This window comes from Glossina fuscipes, unplaced genomic scaffold, assembly GCF_014805625.2.
Source record: "Glossina fuscipes isolate IAEA_lab_2018 unplaced genomic scaffold, Yale_Gfus_2 28, whole genome shotgun sequence".
NCBI lineage: Eukaryota > Metazoa > Arthropoda > Insecta > Diptera > Glossinidae > Glossina > Glossina fuscipes.
In genome coordinates this window covers 14655715-14675333 of record NW_023998423.1, presented here as the reverse complement: position 1 = coordinate 14675333, position 19619 = coordinate 14655715, and the positions used below count along the sequence as shown (strand labels likewise).

Below are 19619 nucleotides of genomic sequence, written 5' to 3'. Positions count from 1 at the left end.
GAGACCGCGTGCCAGCCAAGCCATACTGCATCGATCTGAACAAGTGGTAATCAGAAAGCGTTATGTCTGGTGAGCACCCTGTGTGCGGCAGAGCTCCCCATTCCAGCTAAAACAGTGTATCACTGACAGCTCTTGCAATGTGTGGCCGAGCGTTGTCATGGAAGAGCATAATTTTGGGTCTGTTAGCCGCTCGTCATACATCGTTCAATTTGTCCAATTGACGTGGGTAGACATCTACAGCAACTGTTCCAATACGCTACACCTTGCTGGTCCCATCATACACGGCATAGCAAAACTTTATAGCCATGAATATTGAGCTTCGGCGTCGATGTGGGCGGCTCTCTTCGACTATACCATGACTGTTTGAGATTGTCGTAGTAGTTCGACTTTTCATCGCTAGTCACATTACGCCGCAAAAAACTATTCTTTTTCTTCCTGGCAAGTAATGAAACTGCGATTCTAGAACGATTCGTAATAGCATTTTCAGTTAATTCGTATGGTAATCATTTCCCTCCTTTTGGATCTTTCGCATCGCATGTAAAAGTCTAGAATTGATTCATCCAAGTTCTTTGGAGATTTTTCTAATAAGTTTTGCAATTCATTGCCTTCGAACACTTTTGACCCTCTAAGCTGTCCTTTCTCATTGACATCAAACGACCAGTTTTACGCTGTTGAAATCAAAAATAAAAATTGGAATATGATGAAACAGCCATAAGCTGTTAGAAGTACTATATAGCCTTCGACCACAGATTTTTCAAATCAAACAACAAAAATAATGAATGTCGCAAATGCAATTTTAAGTTTTCCATGATTCGCGTACATTTACACTGAATAACTCCATTATATTAAATGGAAAACAGCATTTTATCTTGAGAAAGATCTAAATAATCGAATTTAACCGTTGTGTACAGTCGATGTCATTTTAACCAATACATGCAAGCATGCAATAATTATTTATTTAATAAAGACAATTTTAATTACAAGCATATATTATTTGGTTTAAATGATAATAGCAGAACTCACAATAATTAATCTGAAGTTTCAAGATATATGAATATTTATTTAATTAGCAAAACAAGCATATCTCGTGAGTGGAAATATTCTTCTTAGACTATCGAGATTTTTAGTTGCATTGTATTAACTATTTTCATCTGACATAATCGATAACTAGAATCGATAACTAGAATCGATAATTTTTAATAAATTTTGTTCAGTTGTGAATATCTGTGCACTTTATGAGCTAGAAAAAACTTACATTCGAATATCGTCCAATTGTCAAAAAGTTTGTTTTTTACTTTTGATTACCTTTTCTTGGTTATGACTTGCAATCCTTATATATAGAGATAGATTTTGTCTGCCTCTTGTAACCGTCAAAAATATTCACCAAGCATCCAATAATACATATATATATATGTATATATATTATAATATATACAACTATGTGTAAGTTCAAGCAATCGTATTTTCTTGTGGCCTTCACAGGCGCATGAATTAAATTTCATAATTGAAATCATGCTTATATATATAACACTAATTTAGTATCTATCGATCCAGTTTCAAAATGAGCGCAATTAACAAAAACAAATCTTGAGCTAAAGTGTGGAATAAATATTTAATAGTCCGTCTGGACGCTCAGTGCGAGAAGGCTGAAGTTACTTTTTATAACCAACACCGAAAATGTGGCGTATATTAATTGATTTGTTTTGTGCGCTAATAATAATCCTGATACTCTAGGCTGATTGAATGATATTCAGCCAAACGTCAGCCCTTCAGAAAAATCGCAATTACAAACATTACAATAAAAAGCTGAAACTAAATACGTCTATCTGCAAGGTTTGAAACACGCTTCCAATTAAATGATACAAATATTAAGGACACGTCGCAAGGTGAACATTGAATAGAGTAAAACTTTATTTATCTTTTTTTTTAAATTCCTGCAACGAGTTTAGCGATTATTTAGATAACGCGAAAAGTAATCACCAAACTTCACCGAAAGTTTATTTACAATATAAACGAGATACATGCATGTGGTTTTCTGGTTGCGCAGAAATCTGTAATGTACTGCCATCTAGGTGTCAAAAATGATTTACTAATGTCTAGCAATGGACATTGGCTATCTACCTCAATGTCATATGTAAACTCTTATTGTAATGAAATGTTTAAGCATTAATTTAGGTACCTCTCATCCATATAAACAATTAGTTATATAATGGAAACCATAACACTAAGGCAACTTCTCCCATTGATCTGCCATGAAATGAAAATTTCGGTTCAAGTGAGCTTGGGCCCTTTTTTTCGAGAACTCCAAGTGCCGCTTTTGCACAAACCAAGGCATGACTCTTATTTTTCATCAGAAGATCTTAGATCATAAGAAAAGGTCTGTCGAAGTTCTTCACTATTAAAAGTCAACCTCCGATCTTTCCAATACATTTTTCCACTAATTTGTATAACACCACAATTTCATATGCGCCTTCCCAGAAACTAAGAGAAACGAAGAGAACGAAAAATCTCCAACATCTCGCAATGTTTTCTAATTAACTTTTCTACTCCAATCATCTTTGTCGCCATGCCAATGGCATGCTGTTGGTCACCCTACATAAATTTTATATTTCCACAATTACATCATCAAGGCTCTGCGTTTGCCCGAAATATATCTGCATCTCGTTCCAAAACTTCATCATCCATCATTCATCATTTTTTATAGAAGTAGTCTCACAATTGTGTGTTTTCTTTAAAAGTTTTCGTTATTACAGTCTATTAAGAAATGTTGTTTATGGGAAAAGTTTCATATTTTCAATACCAAGATAAGTTGATTCGAAAAGTAGCATATAGGGCATCTAAAATTCGGCTTAAATATCCCCTTCATTCATTTGTGCATCCCATCAATTCTAACAATTCGCATTTCATATCGTGCGGCCATCGATGATCGTTAAAGGCAATCGACCGTAAATCAATGTTTCCACACAAGTAAACAAAAGTTCACATGCAATATACTCAGATATGTACATACATCACCAATATCTATCAAAGTGTAGACGCCAACGGTTTTTTTTTTTTTTTTTTTGATATTTTTTTTTTTTTTTTTAGCTCTCTGCAGTATAGAAAGAGGGAATAACTTTTAGAATATTCCAAAAGAGTCTTCAAATGCAATATAACCGCATTTACACACATACAACAAACAGCTATATGAACATTGCAATATGCAACGCGTTCACGTTTATGTTTTTATTCTTTACTGGGGGAAATGCTAATATAAATGTATAATTCGGTATTATGCAATTTATGGACATATTAATTTCAATTGAAAGACTACACAGATACATGCGCAAAATTCATAAACATGCACACAATTCGCACAACATTAAATATAAACGGTATATGAATACAGATATGCGATGCAATTTATACGTAATATTTCATATATGTGTTACTAAAAAGTATTGAGCCTTTCGCTAATGGCATGGCTAACAGTTTAGATTATAATGCATATGTGCGGTGAGAGGGTGTGATCAAAGTAAGCTACTTTTTGGGGTATCGGAACTTCTTATATTCCAATTGGTGATTTTATGGATCGAAGCCAAGTGTTCGTTAAAAGAGGAAGTGTTGCGTACGCTGGAAATGCACTTCGCTGTTTTAAAAGCAGAAGAATAAAAGTTCATTAATTTTCTATCGTTTCGGAAATTTCGACTCTCGAAACGCTTCTTAATATTCGAGCAAGGCCGACTTTACTAAGGAGTAAACATATCTCTCGCAAATGTTAACAACAAACGTTGAGATTTTCATAAGGCAAAATGACTTAGCTACGGAAAAATTGTGGATCTTGTAGGATCCACATAATTTGATTTAAACAAATTTATTATCATGTGAATTGATTATCAGGCTATTGAACTCAAGCATAAAGCGAACTAATCCCATTTCTGAAGACAATCCATGCGATCCATGCTTTGTTGCAGAGATCATAGCAATGGGATCTGAAGAGCATTATGAGCTGCTATCACTATATTTCATGTTAACCTGAAATGTATTCTATCGTATAATGGACTTATTGTAACACCTGGTTCCAAAGAAATGGACAAAATATATCAATACAAATCATATCGTATATGATGCTAATAATTTACATAAAATTAGAAGAAAAGAAATCGAGTTAAATTAAAGAAGCTTTAATGCGGTCATTGCCTGGCACTTATAATCTACCGCGTGTTAAGAGTTCCGCAGAAGATTGCAACTAATATTATGATAGCTTTAAAAGCGCTTAACAGAAAATGTCGAAAACAAATGCAAGTGTCTTGCCCGTTCTTATCCATTACCGACAAATATATTCTCATAGTTGGCCTTCAAAGGCTCTGTACTTTTTAAGTTTATTATTCTAAATACCTATAGCTTTATGTAGATGTTTGCTTGTATTATGAATAAAATAATTATAAACGAAAATATTTTTCACCAAAAATTGCTTTCGATTTCTATTGAAAAATTGCTTTCGATTTCTATTGAAAGCAATTTTATAAAAATGCAATTAAAATTATTAAAAATTTGAACCGATATTTGTCAATGCCTTTAAAGGAGAATGTTCATGACATTAGCACTATTAGTTGCCAGTGTCTAAAGCTAGTTTGATTGCAATCATTATATGCTTGGAATATACTTAGAATATGCTTAGTAATATTAAAACCATTCACTAATGTTGGCAAAAAAAAAAAAAAATAATTGTTGTTTCCCAAAATTAACTGATGCGTAAGGAAAGTTGCTACCAAAAGGATAAAACAAGTGAAAACTTATGTCATAAATTCTATATAGTCATGAAAAAGAAAAGTCCTTCAGACTGTATACCATTTCATTTATAATTGCATGAGAGATACGGAAGCAGTTTGTATGTTCATACATATATTCTCGTATATGAGGATACAATCTATATATGGGACTATAAAGTTTGTAACCCATTTCCGGTTGCATAGAAATTCCTTTATTTGAATGAGTTCATTTCGGTTTATTTGTGACTGTCACCCTTACTTTTTCTGCTTTTATCCCTCTCTCTCTCTCTCTCTTTCGTATATCCTCATCATAGATGTGCTCATAAATCTTTGCCATGGATGATTTTACATTTGCCGGCCAATCTACGAAAATTTTGAATTTTTAAATGAAAATTTATATTATCGTAAAATTGTTCCACATAAAAGCATACAGAGATAGCCAAGCGTGTATGTGGCTACTATGCGAACAGTTACGGTTGTATGTGCTTATATTTTGTTATGGTATCATATCTCTTATTGCATACATAAATTTTCATGTACAACATTTGACTTACTAAACATTTTACTCCACTTCTACTTGAAACAATTTTCTATTCTTCTCCCCCAAAAAAAAAGTCAAACAAAAAAAACTAAACAGAAATGCAGACCTTTTAACTTTTGGAAACACAAATCTAAACCAAGAGAAAGCTTTGCCTTGGCTTAAAGCGAATTTTTCAATACCCATCACCATCAATACAGTTCTCGGTATACAGACACTGTAGACAAAATATAAAACTGACCTCCGCTTAGTCCAATAATTTAGACAGTTGTATATAAAAAGCACTGGAATCATCTTTTTCGACAAGCATTAGCTGGATATGGAACTGAAGACGTGTTACATTGAAAAAAATATTATTCTGAGAAATTTGACATAGAGATGGTTTTGATTAAAGTAAGTTAATTGAGTTCTATCCATCCATCCGATTGCTTATCTTTTCAACACAATAGCTCTATGTAAGTCCTACTACGAATCTATGAAGTAAATATTCCTAAAATTCTAGCTATGCCCGCTCGAAGCCACCGGGAATTGGGGAAAGTATCTGCTAGCAGACTTCCTTCCTGTAATCAGCTAGTATGGAGGTTCAAGGTTCACTTTTCAACAGGTCTGTGAGCTCCCTTCGTCCAGAGAAGTAGAAGTGTAGCTGAGATCACAAAATTGTTATATCACGATTCCTCTTTGGTCGTTTGGAAATTCCAAACTAAATAATCCAAAGTATGGGTAAATCGATTGAAAACACGGCTTTGGCCACGTCATTCCCATTACTCAAAAGTATGGTAGTTCGATTTGTTGGAAACGCAGACGTTATGTCCTCAAGGAGACTCCTAAGCTTACGTGGCTTAATTGTATTTTCCTAGTCGAATATCTAATTGAGTCTGCCTTTAGAAATAAAACATCAATATGGAAGACTTGAATGGATATAAATATACTATGGAAGGCCCATCCGCGTAGAATAGTTTCAAATTTGGTGTTTGCAGGAAGTCTTGAGGGAAATGTGACGGAAACTTCCGCCCTGGGGTTGCTTCAAAATTGCGATGGCGTAAAGTATTGTTTAGAGAGGAGAATATTCTTTAAGCAGCTATTTTCTCATACCTGGCACCCCAGAGACCAGCTTAGTGTTTGGTATTGCCATCCTCTTGGCGTCTTGGGGTCTTGGCGCGCTTTCGTGTATCATCATGTGTCGGGACATTTCTCTCTGCCAATCCCGCCTTGCCCTGGGGGGTGGATGGGGAAGAGGGAGGCATGCGAGGGACACCCTAATCTGCGGGAATTGTCGAGAGAAACGTACATTGCATACAATCATGGCAGAATAGGATAGAAAGCTGCCACTTGTTTAAACTGAATTCCGAAATGGATCTGACTCATCTACAAACTAAATCAAAAAACTTCGGGTTTCTAGAACAAAAACCTGTAAACACTAAGATTCCCAGAAAAAAGTTCCTGTATAGAGAATCTATTCCAAGTTTATATGCATCGAACATCAAGAAAGTTTGAAGATAAACGATCTAAAAAATACCGTGCAATACCATTTATTGCCCTAAAAAGAGCTTTTAATCCGTTTTACATGCGTTTCCGTTAAATTTGACAAAAATGCTAAGCGATGTATTTCTAATGAGAAGAGAGCACGGTTCTCTTGCTCTGCGGAATTTTATGTGGACGCTCTTGTGAGTTTTTCAGGTGGACGAACTACTTTATTGGAAAGATATTTTAGAATCTTTCCTCAGGTGATTTATAAAACTGCCATTAAAAGTGATCAATTTAATATAACTCACCCTTAGTGTGTCTATAGAAAATAATTGTTGGTCAAAGAGAGTCAAGAATTTGACTGTAGATTTTTGCTCCTTACTATAGAATAACAGAAGTTCATGGATATGTGGCAATAGTCAAGTTGATATTAGTTCAAAGAAGGCAATAAATTTAATGCTCTTCAAATTATTGCGGTTTACAAATCAAAGTTATTTTTGCTTTAACGTATTATTTGTAAATCCTACAACTGATTGCATTCAATATAATGCATAATAATATAAATTCCAAGTTCAGTTAAGAAATGCAAGAATTATTTTGAAGTTCTCTCTGGTGTACATATTTCGCATACTCTTAACTTATGACTAAATCAGATATTTTTATACCCATCACTGCAGGATGAGGATTATATTCATTTTGTGAAAACGTTCGCAACGCCCAGAAGGAAGCATCAGAGACCCCGCGAAGTGTATATATATTGTTGATCGGCATCAAATTCTAAATTGATTTAAGCATGTCCGTCTGTCCGTTAACAAATGAAGCTATCGACTTCAAATTTTGCGATAAAACTGGATGCTCTTGCACGCCGATTGGTATTGAAAGTGGGCGAAATCGGTCGGAGGACACGCCCATAGCAACGACGTAACTTGAGAACACCTCTGTAAGGCGCAGAAACAACCTTCAGAAACCCGATCAAATAGATAAACTCTTAGACAATTTCAAATTTGGAATGCACTTAAACATGTCTGTCTATCTGTCCGTCTGTTTGTAAAAGAATTTAGAAATGAATTAAATTTTTCCGAGGGCAACAACTTTTATTTGGAATAAATCAGCCGCGCCCACTTCAATTTATAGAGCATGAATATTTAGTTCTTTCACTTTTTTTTTTTCCACTCTTTTAGGATAACGGTGATGGGTATAAAAGATTCGATTATAACTGAATATGATTATATTACCGGTTATTTTTTTGTTTGTTTTCTTCTTCTTTTAATTAAATGAAAAACGAAATAAAATTTCTTTTGTTGAGATAATCTTCTACGGTTAGTTCCTTAAGCTTACGATTATCAATTAAAAAAAAAAAAACAAAATTTGCATGAAAAGTCAATCTCAAACGTTTAGAAAATTATGAAGACGCTCAAACCGCTAGTTGCATAAGACGCCTTTATTCTTTCCCCAATAATCCCAATCTTTAGCAAAATTCCGTCTCATACCATCAGGGTTTGCGGCCAATAATCGTCATTACATCTCAGCGCAGTCCCCAATGCATTGACCATATGAACGAATTGACATCAATAACAATTGATTATTGGCTTAAAGTTTATATAGCTATCGATAGTAAACTCTTCTCTTCCACGGACAATAACTGCCAGTGTTTGTGTATTTTCTATCATATGTTAGACATTTGAGTAAAATAATTGTTAGCGTTCGTAAGGCATAACAAATATTAAAAATTTGAATTGAATACGTCAGACGCGAAGCATATACTGCAGTCAGTTGGATAATGCTTTGAAAAATATGTAACAATAATAAATATTCCTGCAGTATGTATAAAATGAATTGAATATGAACGAACAATAAATTAAACCACTGAATAAAAAGAGACAAAAGTGTTAGGATTTACTCGTTTCATAATATTTGCGAAACAGATTTATATGTAAGGGAAACAATGGTTTTTAACATACCCTATGGGGATGGAGAGGCTATGGTATAACGACCATTGAGCGGATTTCACAGCCATAGCCAGAAGACCACGTTTATCATTAGAGACAAAATGGAACTTTCATTCTTAAATGGTATGGAAAAGATAAAATATTGATTTTCAAGCGATCAGTTCCTCAACATTATCTCGCCAGAAGCGCTTTAAAACTAAAATGTTAAATTCATACCCTAGACTAGGTGAGTGGCCAATTGTTTTCATCTACGGGCTCATAAAACAAAATCCAACTATTTCTGCATTAGTTTTCTCTCAGAGAAAAAATACTTAAACAGACTTCAGATTTGATAGCTGCACAGCTAAGACGGCAGATATGATCCGTTTGCAAGATTGCTGTGTGCGAGCATTATTGAATTATTCGATGGGGATGCGGCCCGCTGGCCAGCAGTTGCCAATGCCCGCCCCGGCCTAATTTAGAAGAGATGTATGCAACTCCAGCAAGGACTTGAGACATTATACTAAAATATTTACACTGAACCGTTACATATACAGATTAAAGCATACCTGCCTGGCTGTTAGTTTCTTCGTCTCTTTATCTGTGTCCATGTTGCATGCAAAGTACTTGTCTTTTTAATATTAGTTATATTCACGAGCTTTGGCGCAAATTGAAAATGGATTGAATCGGACGATCTCTATGGCTATCCTCCACGTAACTCATTGTTTTGAAAATTGCAATTTTTAAAATCTATTCATAAAAATCGCTAAGTAATTATATGTCCAAATACCAAATTGATGTGAAAAATATCATTCAGATGAGGCAACTTTCTAACGCCTTCATAATCGTTCCTACTAAAACTGAACCTTTCTGCTGTGATTTTATTCTGGTGAAAATTTGTTCATAATAATAATCTGACTTAAAAGTGAGAAAAAGAAATTCGTAACCACACAAGCCTACTCTTCGAGCCCTATAATAAGCTTACTCATGAATAGCGGGCCCTCATATATGGCCCTCATATAGCCCTATTTATCAGGAAAAATGAGTCTTAACTTGCGGCTAGGTTTCATTAGGCTGGCGATTGGGAGTAATAAGGCCACATAGGTGTATTTAATGAGCGGTTTACCGTGCAAGAATTCCCAGAAGAAAGTCAAGCTTTATACAACAACAAGGCACAATTTTTTATATCCTAAAACGAAAGAAGATAAAGGCGAGGTAATAAATAATAGGCTTTCCCTCGCTATAATATTTCTGTAGATTTCTATAGTTTCTATTTCTATAGTCAAAAAAGGAACGTTAGTGTTGAACTTATTATAGAAACGTGCAACTTTTTGAATAGAATCGTTGCGTTTACCTTCCGGAGTATACGCATTGCTCTGTTTCACCTTTCATCTTTTTGCATTAATGAGCGAGTGTTGTAAACGTCTTTTCAATAATGACCACTGGAGAGAAATTATATTAAATTTAAAGAAGGATAGACACATGAGTGAACATACTTTAGACCGTCAAGTTAATGTTGCTTCAGATTTCTACACTTTTTCTACTTTTCCCTCTCTGGTATCGAAATGCGTGAGAACGCTTCGTTGCAAACTTCCCTGATTCTTTTATCTTTTTAAACAAGAGTTTAATCTTTTTCAATTCTTATACTCATTCGTATACGCATTATACGAGAAGCTAGCTCCTCAACGAAAGCTCAAAACTTTCTATTCTATCCCGAAAATACCAAATAAACCTACATACATATACGTAAACAGGGTCACAAATTGGAAATTTCGGAAAGAAAATCTTCTCAAATTGTTAGCATATGTAAAAAATGTCCACTTGCAGTTAATTGCGGATTCAGCGGACTGATGTCATCAATCTAGGCCACTATGTTGCAGTAAAGGAAAGCTCTTGAAAATCTCGCTTTGTTTGTAAATTCTCTAAAAGAATTTCACATAATGAAATTGATACTCATTGCTGCTGATTAAAATGCGAATGCAAGTAAATACAAAAATTCTTAGTAAAAATATTCTTTTCAATTGCGCACATTCATTCGCACCCACACAAGCACAAGCATAAGCGTACTGGGCACTGGAGGAAGGCCACCACAAACTGTGCAATTGCTTTGGCATTCGGCAATGTTTTCATTTACAATCACAGTTCAAAATACCACAACATGTCGGTATTTTGAACATGAAAAGCTGGTCTCCACCAACAACATATTGTATCACTAAATGACTGATGACGACTATGTATGTAAGTGGGAATTAAATAACACGCCATTGCTACCAACCAGCATTTGAATAAACGAATGATGGTACGTTCTGCTATTGCAATTATACAATTTACACGCCTACATACTTAGACACAGATGTATATAAATATATATATATATATATATATATATATATGTATATATATATATAGACAGTTGGATCCAATTCTAAAGCAATTCTAAAAGCGGTTATAGTACACAAAAAGCGAACGAATGAATGAATAAAATTTCGCACTAGCACAACCAGTTGACCGCATCATCACACCCGGCGGTCAGTCAGGCAATGTGGGCTAAATGATCAAAGCGTAGCGTTATTGCGCTTTGTCACCGACGACGATGCCAAAGGAAAGTAAATTCATTCATTTCGCATTTCGTTGACTAGATATATTCAAATCAGGCAATGGCGCGACCATTTGCGCTTTCCACTCTTACTCCCTCAATATGTAATTAATTGTGATTTATATGTATTGGTTTTTTCTATTTTCTTTTAACAGGAAGACATGGTCTGCTTGTCATGTACAGCTACGGGCGAACGTGTATGCTTAGCTGCCGAAGGTTTTGGTAATCGTCATTGTTTTTTGGAGAATATAGCTGACAAGAATGTACCACCTGATCTGTCACAATGTGTATTTGTCATTGAGCAGGCTTTGTCTGTGAGAGCTCTACAGGAGCTGGTTACGGCAGCTGGTTCCGAAACGGTAAGTAATAATTGATGCACTGCCACTTAGTATGGCATTTAACATGTTAACAAACATAAAAACACTTATATACAATATATACACATACATACATCTCTGTATCATCTACCTACATGGCTAATGGACTACTACGGAAGTTGGTTTAATTTTCTTTTCTCTTTTTTCCGATCATTGTTTTTTAAAGTGACCTAAGTTCTGATATTTAAAAGGAGGAGAAATTTGAGAAATTTATTAGGATGTATTTACAAGATTATCGTAAGATACTCCATTGAAAGCATTTATGAAGTCTCCTTCAAAGCTTCTGTGACTTGAACGTTGAAAACTTTAATAATTTCATTAGAAAACCTACATAAATTATGTGGCACATGTCCGACTCTTTCTCTTTTCAACCCGAAATGCCATTCCCAGCAAAAAAAGTGACGATGAGCCCATTATAGCCTGAGTGAGCTCTTGCGTGAAGCCAGGTGTAACCCTAATAAAAAGGCAAGCTACCTTTTTTAAAAATGAACACTAAATGTTGTGTTGGGGGCCTCCTGTAGGTTAATTTATTGTTTTTATTATTTATGTCAGCTTACCGTGACCTCGCTTTTCAGTTTCTGCAATACGCTTTCATTTCCGTGGCAATCCACTAAGGTTATTGGTGAAATCTTGAGGAAACGATCGAAAATTTGGGAAAGTAGGGAAAAATGGAATCTAAAATGATTAAAAATTTGATTCACTCTGCTCACCCCGAGCAAAGGTGTCAAACGAAACCGTCCTCTATGTTTGCTTTTACAACAAAATGTCGCGCAAAAAACCAGCGAAAATCTTTAAAAAGAAAGGCGGTGAAAAGTCATCAATTAAACTTCAGTGTGACAGGTCAAGAAATTTTTTTTTTCCAACTCCAATTAATTCCTATAACAGATGTTAAATCCGTCCAGGTTATGTAAAAGAAATTACAAAAAAAGTTAAAGTTAGATAAAGCGAATTACGTTACGCTACTTTGCTTAATAATATTCTTTTTCTAACGGCGTCATAAGATATGAAATCTTATACCCTGTTACCATGGGGACCCATATATACGGAGATAATCGAAAAGTAGACTTACCGCTTATATCTTATATTAAACAAAGCTCATCATACGTTACTGAAAGTTAAAACCTTTCGGCCGCAGAAAACTTGTTTGTGTTCAACAATGTTTATGTTCGATCCGATCCAGTTTCAATAGACTTTTTGCTTGACCCAAAATATATCTACGATCAAAATATCGCGAAAATTGCCAGAACGAACACAAAATTTCATGCACGGGCTTCAGATAGACAACTGGACAAACGGACGGACAGGTGGATCCAATAGTTATAAATCGTTTGGTAGAGTAAGAGGAAAGCCTATCTCAAGTTTGTCTGAGTGTCGCATATATGCACACGAATTTAATACGGTCGCTGCATAGAATGTAAAAACCAATTGACAGCAACCCCGGATAGCATGTAAGAAAAATGCTTCAAAGTATTGATAAGGCTCTGTTTCGTGCAAAAAGCAGACCATCTAAAGCTTTATGCTTAGAAGATTTTTATATATTTTTTTTTATTACTTTTTATAATATTTTTCTCGCCACAATGTCGTACGTAATTGGAATGCTTATAAAATAACTGTTACGTACGAGTTTCATAAATATGTTTCTTCAAATGAAGACATGACGAATCCATTAAAATATTCACCTTAATTTTTTAGCAAAAGGCACTTAATCTATTTTGGAAGAAATCATTGAAATATCTCTGTGGAATCATTTAAATGCAGCTGGGGAAGTTAACCAATTAAAAGCTTTGCGAAGAGAGTTATTGAGATGAAATATACACGATTTCTGTTTAGATTTCGCTTGTCAAAGCGTCCTTCTTGCCCTCCAATTAGAATCAACTTACTTCCCTATCTATTATTGCTAATAAAAGAATGATCTTTGCTTGAAACCTTGTAATATTATTAGCTTTAAATTGACACACTTCTCCTTAGGAAGACAACAGAAATTGTTAAGAGAGAAAAAAAAAGAGAGAGAAATTTTTATTATTAAATTGCCACAAAAATCCGTGCAATCTTGGGCTTTGTTTAATGGCTTGTAAGTGTGGCGTTCGCTCATGCATAAATATGTCTGCCATTGAAACACAGCACAATTTCCGTATATTATATAAAGATTCTCAACAGATGTCGGACCATAATACACTATGTTTATACATCATAAATATACACAATACTTTATGTACTGTGTGTATTTAACACTTATGCTATCTATGAACCAAGGCAGATGTCTGTGTATAAGTATGTATGTGTACGTGTGTATAATGCGGTTTTAAATCATATTAAAACATGAAGCCAGTAAACTTTCATTTACGTTCGTTTGTTCGTTCTCCAATTTGGTTTATCCTACGCCGCAGCAACAATAATAATAAAAAAAAAAAAACAGCAACAACATCAAAGATAGCAATAATAACAATAGTAAGAAAAAGAAAAAAAAAAGTGTCCCGTAAAAAACGAAACACAATTAACTATACAGTCACCGCATACAATAATCTTAACTTTGCTTCATTAAACTTTACCTTTACTAATACAATCCAATGATGTCCTCAGACACATGCATCCTTTTTTCTTTTTGTAATTCATTAATTATTGCATATTTACATAACATATGAAGCTCTGCGAAGCTTTGCTTTCTGCTTGCTTTGTCTCGCTTACGCTTCAAACGCTTAAATCAATCTTAAGATTAAGATCCTTTGCCTTTGCCTTTGCCTTTGCCGTTGCCTTTGTTTTTATCATTGTCTCAACAACTACATACTTATATAAGCTTTTCATGTCATTTACCTTAAAATACGACAAATCTCACTGATTCTACTATTTCTTCTCTTCGCTACAAAATAATACATAAATTGAAAATAAATAAATAAATAAATAAATAAAAATAAATAAATAAATGAAATGAAATAAAATCAACTATCAAAACAAAAACCTAATAAATTGAATAAAATGACGTGTGTCCTCACTACCCGTCAGGATTCTCAATTTGTAAGTATATAGAAATGTGTTCTAAAGAATCTTGCACTTCAATTATTTGCTTGACATGTCTAACTCTGTTAACTTCTACTATTCTTCTCTTCTATTGCCATTTAAATTAGAATGGATCATACACTTAACAAAATGTTCTTACATTATTTTTTTTTTTTTTTATTTCTTACTTTACTTTTAACCACATTTCTAAGCGAACGATATTTGTTTTGCAGTATAATATTTACTCGTATGTATGTATGTATTGTAATAACGTCTGTCTCTGTCTTTCTATGCAATCGTGTGTGTGTGTGCTATTCTTTTTAATGTTTTCTGTATAATAAATTCTTACAAATAATTCCTTTTTCTAATCTAATCACTTTAATAAAAATATTGTCTAATCGATTTGTGACGAAAGAAATAATATTAAATTAAAATTTGACGAATATGAATTTCGAAGGATATAGAAAGAAAAGGACAAGCTTTGTAGGAACTACATAACATAGTGAGACATACTATGGACCTTGGAAGTCGATGAGAAAACCTATATATTCCAGCTCAGGCTTAAGTTAATTGATAAGAAGAATTGCAAGGGAATTCTGTCGAAGCGGTATTAGGGTATGATAAGCTTTAAAAACTTTTTTAAAGCATCCAAATAGGATATGAAAATATGACTATGAAAATGTCAAAATTTTATACAGTTCAACATAGGTCAATTCTTCGAACATTAACATCAGGTTTACGGCATCCGTCAATTTGACGGGATTTCGTCTTCAAAAAAGACAGCATAACAAAGTAGATACCTTTAGATGTTGTGTATTGGTTTTTAATGACATAACGCAGCAAGTATGTATGTCCACTTTTTTCTGGGACACGTCCACCTTTGCTATTTTAATGCAAATTATATATTGTATTCTACGAACAGCCGTCAATTTGACGAGTAAATTTTGCGAACCGTCACAGTCGCAAAAGCTATAATTTGCCAAAAACATGTCTTGATCAATTCAAGACACGAGACAAAAATTGAGTGTAATTTGTTTACAGACAATCCCACAATGCAGAAGAAACTAAGACCATCCCAGAAACCGCAGATAATTTAAATTATTGTCTATAACTTTTGAACGCATGAAGATATTTTCGACTCAGATGTCGGGAAATCTACTGTCAAGGATACTTAAAACTTCACACGCGCCTTTTCTTAAGGCCACCGTTCTTGAACGGTCACTTCAATTTACCGTTCAATTGCCTTAACATTTCGCTGCAATTTCAAAATAAAATAATAATCGCTAATAATCGTCAAGACAGTTCTTCTCTCGATAAATTAAAATTTTATGGTTTTTCAAAAACGAAACGTTGGTCGGATTTTCGCAGAATTTTTAATTTATTATTCTAGATGAAAAATGATGATCTGTCCCGATCCGTCAGGGAGTCAAGCGACAAAGAAATCTTGTTTTGCCAGGTTTACAATTCTTGCCCAGGGAAACTAACAAACCTTTTTGATCGGAAAAATCTTTATATAGTGTAAATGTAGAAACTTGATCCCTCTTTTAACGAACATAAGGTGATATTGATCCTTAAAAATATTTATATTAGATGTAGCAAGTTTAGTTGCTTCCTGTATATTTCGATTGTTAAACTTTCTTACAAGTGAAAAGATACGCCTGAGTGACCGAGTAGGCAAAGAATCTAACATGGATTAACACCTCCATGGTTGCGGGTCCAAACTCAGGGCCTGGCTTTTCAGAATAGGGCATTGTGTGGGAAGTGATCGAAAAAATGGAACCATTTTCAATAGCGTTCGTCCTTGGGTCAAAATACTTCACTGTACCAAATTTCAGCAAAATATCTCAAAAACCTGAACACGAATTTAATGGACGGACATCAGACGAGCAGACAGGCTTAGATCAATTCAGATTATGATTCGGAATCCATCGGTATAATAAAATGTGGGCCTATCTTAAGCCCTTCTGCATGTTACATACGTCTGACTTAATACACCCCGTACCACGAATTGTGTGGAATATAATAACAAGTAAAAATACATAGACAATTTTTTTTGTTTGTTTGTTAGTACACTTAATAATTTAGGGGAACTCTGATGACAAAAGTAGTCTTCTATATTAGGGGAACTTAAGCTGGAATAGGCGCTTTCGAAGAGCTCTACCATTTTCGACTTGCAACCGCATACTTAACAACATCACAGAGACGTCACAAGGCTGTCCTAAGCATTTGCTGTTTTTACCGTCTTCGCGACTTAACTATCTTGTTTTACATTATAATGAGATTGATAACAGAAAGTTTGACTGTGATTGTTTCTCCGGAATAGCAAATTTCCCAATTAGCTCTCTTATGACTAATGGTCAATCACAACGCCATAACATGGTTAATGTCGTTATTAGTAATAAATCTTTCGTTAAAATATAAAGGTTCAAGATTCTATTATTTCGAAAGCCTTTGCAAAATACTTAATACCATTGTCGAACTTTGAATGAATTCTTGCAGAATCTATTCAACTATTTTGGATTATGACTTACAAGTGGATGTAACTATGAAAAATTCTGATAAGTCAATATATGCAATGAACCATTTTAAAATCTTTAATGACTAGTTCCATATTCGCTATCGAAATCATTTCATTTGAGACTTTCAATAGCTTCTTCTTTTTCTTTTCTTTTCTTAAAACGACGGCGACATTCGTTGCTATTGCATTTTACTAAGGTAATCAATAATAAAATCAAGATAAAAATAAATAAAATTTTGTAACATTTTCATTTCTTTCTCATTATCATCTCCTTTTGCCATTTACAACAAAAAAGCGAAAAATAATAGTAATAATAATAATATTAGATTGTTGCAAATACTCTAAACCACACCTAAGCTAAGTTAATCTAATTGAAGAATAATATTGATTGTATCTTATTCATTGTATCATTTGCACCCACATTCGTGTTGTACACATTGTCTATCACAATTTTGTATATTATGACGTAAAAAAAAAAAAAGACAGAAAAATCGGAGAATTTTACAAACATACGTTTACTTATATACGAAATGGGAATAAGAAAAATCTGTATCGCCTTTTAATAAGTGATGTAGATCTGAAACGTGAAAATCTTATTTAAGCAGCTTCGGCTGACTTACACAAAATTCCCCATAAATCCTAAATTATATCTTCAATAAGATTTCAGCATCAAGCTTTTGACGGAAAAATAGCGAACTATTTGACCAATTTACTATAATAATTTTATTTATGTAATGATAACAACAATTGCCAAGAGTGTAATAACGATTTAAGTGCCTGTTGCTATTTATAAAATATCTATTCGCAGGGCAAAGGTACTGGTTCCGGTCATAGAACGTTACTGTATGGCAATGCTATACTACTGCGTCATCATAACAGCGACATGGTAAGTTGTCGAACAGCAGCAGTGCCCTTCAACCACATTGATTTTTTTTTATCTTGATGTTAACTTTTATTCTTTTGATTTTCTTCCACAATCCTGTGCACACTTAGTATTTAGCTTGCCTTTCAACGTCGTCTTCTAATGACAAATTATCATTTGATGTTGGTCTGCAAGAACATAGTCAAGGTGAGGCATGCTGGTGGACGGTTCATCCTGCAAGTAAGCAACGTAGTGAGGGTGAGAAAGTGCGTGTAGGCGATGACTTGATTTTAGTCTCTGTTGCCACTGAACGTTATTTGGTAGATATTAACCTCAATTCTTTAGCGTTTACACACACATTTTGGATATCATTTATTCATGTTCGTTTAGCACACAACCAAGGAGAACGAATTGTCAATTGTAAATGCGAGCTTTCATGTGACACATTGGTCGGTGCAACCGTATGGTACTGGCATATCCCGCATGAAGTATGTAGGTTACGTATTTGGTGGAGATGTCTTACGTTTTTTCCATGGCGGCGATGAATGTCTTACTATACCCAGCACGTGGGGACGTGAAGCAGGGCAAAAGTAATTAATTTCATTTAATTAATCGTTTATACCCCAGTAATTGCTCATTCTTTCTCAGTATTGTCATTTATGAAGGCGGTTCGGTCATGTCACAAGCCCGTTCATTGTGGCGTTTGGAATTGGCCCGCACTAAATGGACGGGCGGTTTTATAATGTGGTTTCATCCAATGCGATTTCGACATATCACTACAGGACGTTATTTAGGTGTCAACGATAATAACGAATTAATTTTGGTAAATTTCCATATATGCATTATAAAAGAGATTATTCATACATCGTGTGGCGCTATCTAAATCCACTTGTCTTCATAATCTTTCTAAATTGGAACAAACTTGCAGGTGAAAAAAGAGGAAGCTTCAATAGCTACAACCACTTTTTGCCTTAGACAGGAGAAGGATGACGAGAAAAAAGTGCTAGAAGATAAAGATCTCGAAGTTATCGGTTCTCCTATTATCAAATATGGCGATACTACAGTTATTGTACAGCATTGTGAGAGCGGTTTGTGGCTTAGCTACAAAAGTTATGAAACGAAGAAGAAAGGAGTCGGCAAAGTTGAAGAGAAGCAAGCCATTTTGCATGAGGAAGGAAAAATGGATGATTGTTTGGACTTTTCGCGCTCGCAGGAGGAGGAATCGAAAACGGCTCGCGTTATACGCAAATGTAGCAGTTTATTTACACAATTTATAAGGTGAAATGAAGTTTAGCAATTTATTGCAGGTTCAAATAGCTATACTTACGCTTGATCATTTTCGTAGAAATTTTTTATTATAAATGTATAGAATTTCGTCATTCCTAACGTCTAATTATTATTTCGTTTCAGTGCTTTAGAAATTCTGCAATTAAATCGACGTCATTCAGTTTTCTTTCAGAAAGTTAACCTTAACGAAATGGTTATGTGTCTTGAAGATTTAATCAATTACTTTTCACAGCCGGAGGACGATATGGGTATGCATTTGTAATGCGCTAAATGTTCCATGACCGATAAATTTAAGTAGCCTCAT

At 34.4% G+C, this 19619-nt stretch overlaps 1 protein-coding gene across 17 annotated transcripts in view; it reads left to right on the top strand.

The window, feature by feature from the left end:
* LOC119636659 (ryanodine receptor) overlaps positions 1-19619 on the top strand; it is a 60553-nt gene that overhangs the window by 22687 nt on the left and 18247 nt on the right. For 9 of the 17 annotated variants that reach the window (XM_038032177.1, XM_038032174.1, XM_038032178.1 and 6 more), the window contains exons 2-8: positions 11433-11636; positions 17975-18052; positions 18160-18348; positions 18419-18618; positions 18677-18851; positions 18957-19306; positions 19439-19563. In XM_038032177.1, the coding sequence (XP_037888105.1) occupies positions 11433-11636; positions 17975-18052; positions 18160-18348; positions 18419-18618; positions 18677-18851; positions 18957-19306; positions 19439-19563 (1321 nt within the window). Of the gene's footprint in view, positions 1-11432; positions 11637-14654; positions 14667-17974; positions 18053-18159; positions 18349-18418; positions 18619-18676; positions 18852-18956; positions 19307-19438; positions 19564-19619 lie in introns of all 17 variants that reach the window. The other 8 variants (XM_038032162.1, XM_038032161.1, XM_038032167.1 and 5 more) reach the window with 1 other exon arrangement.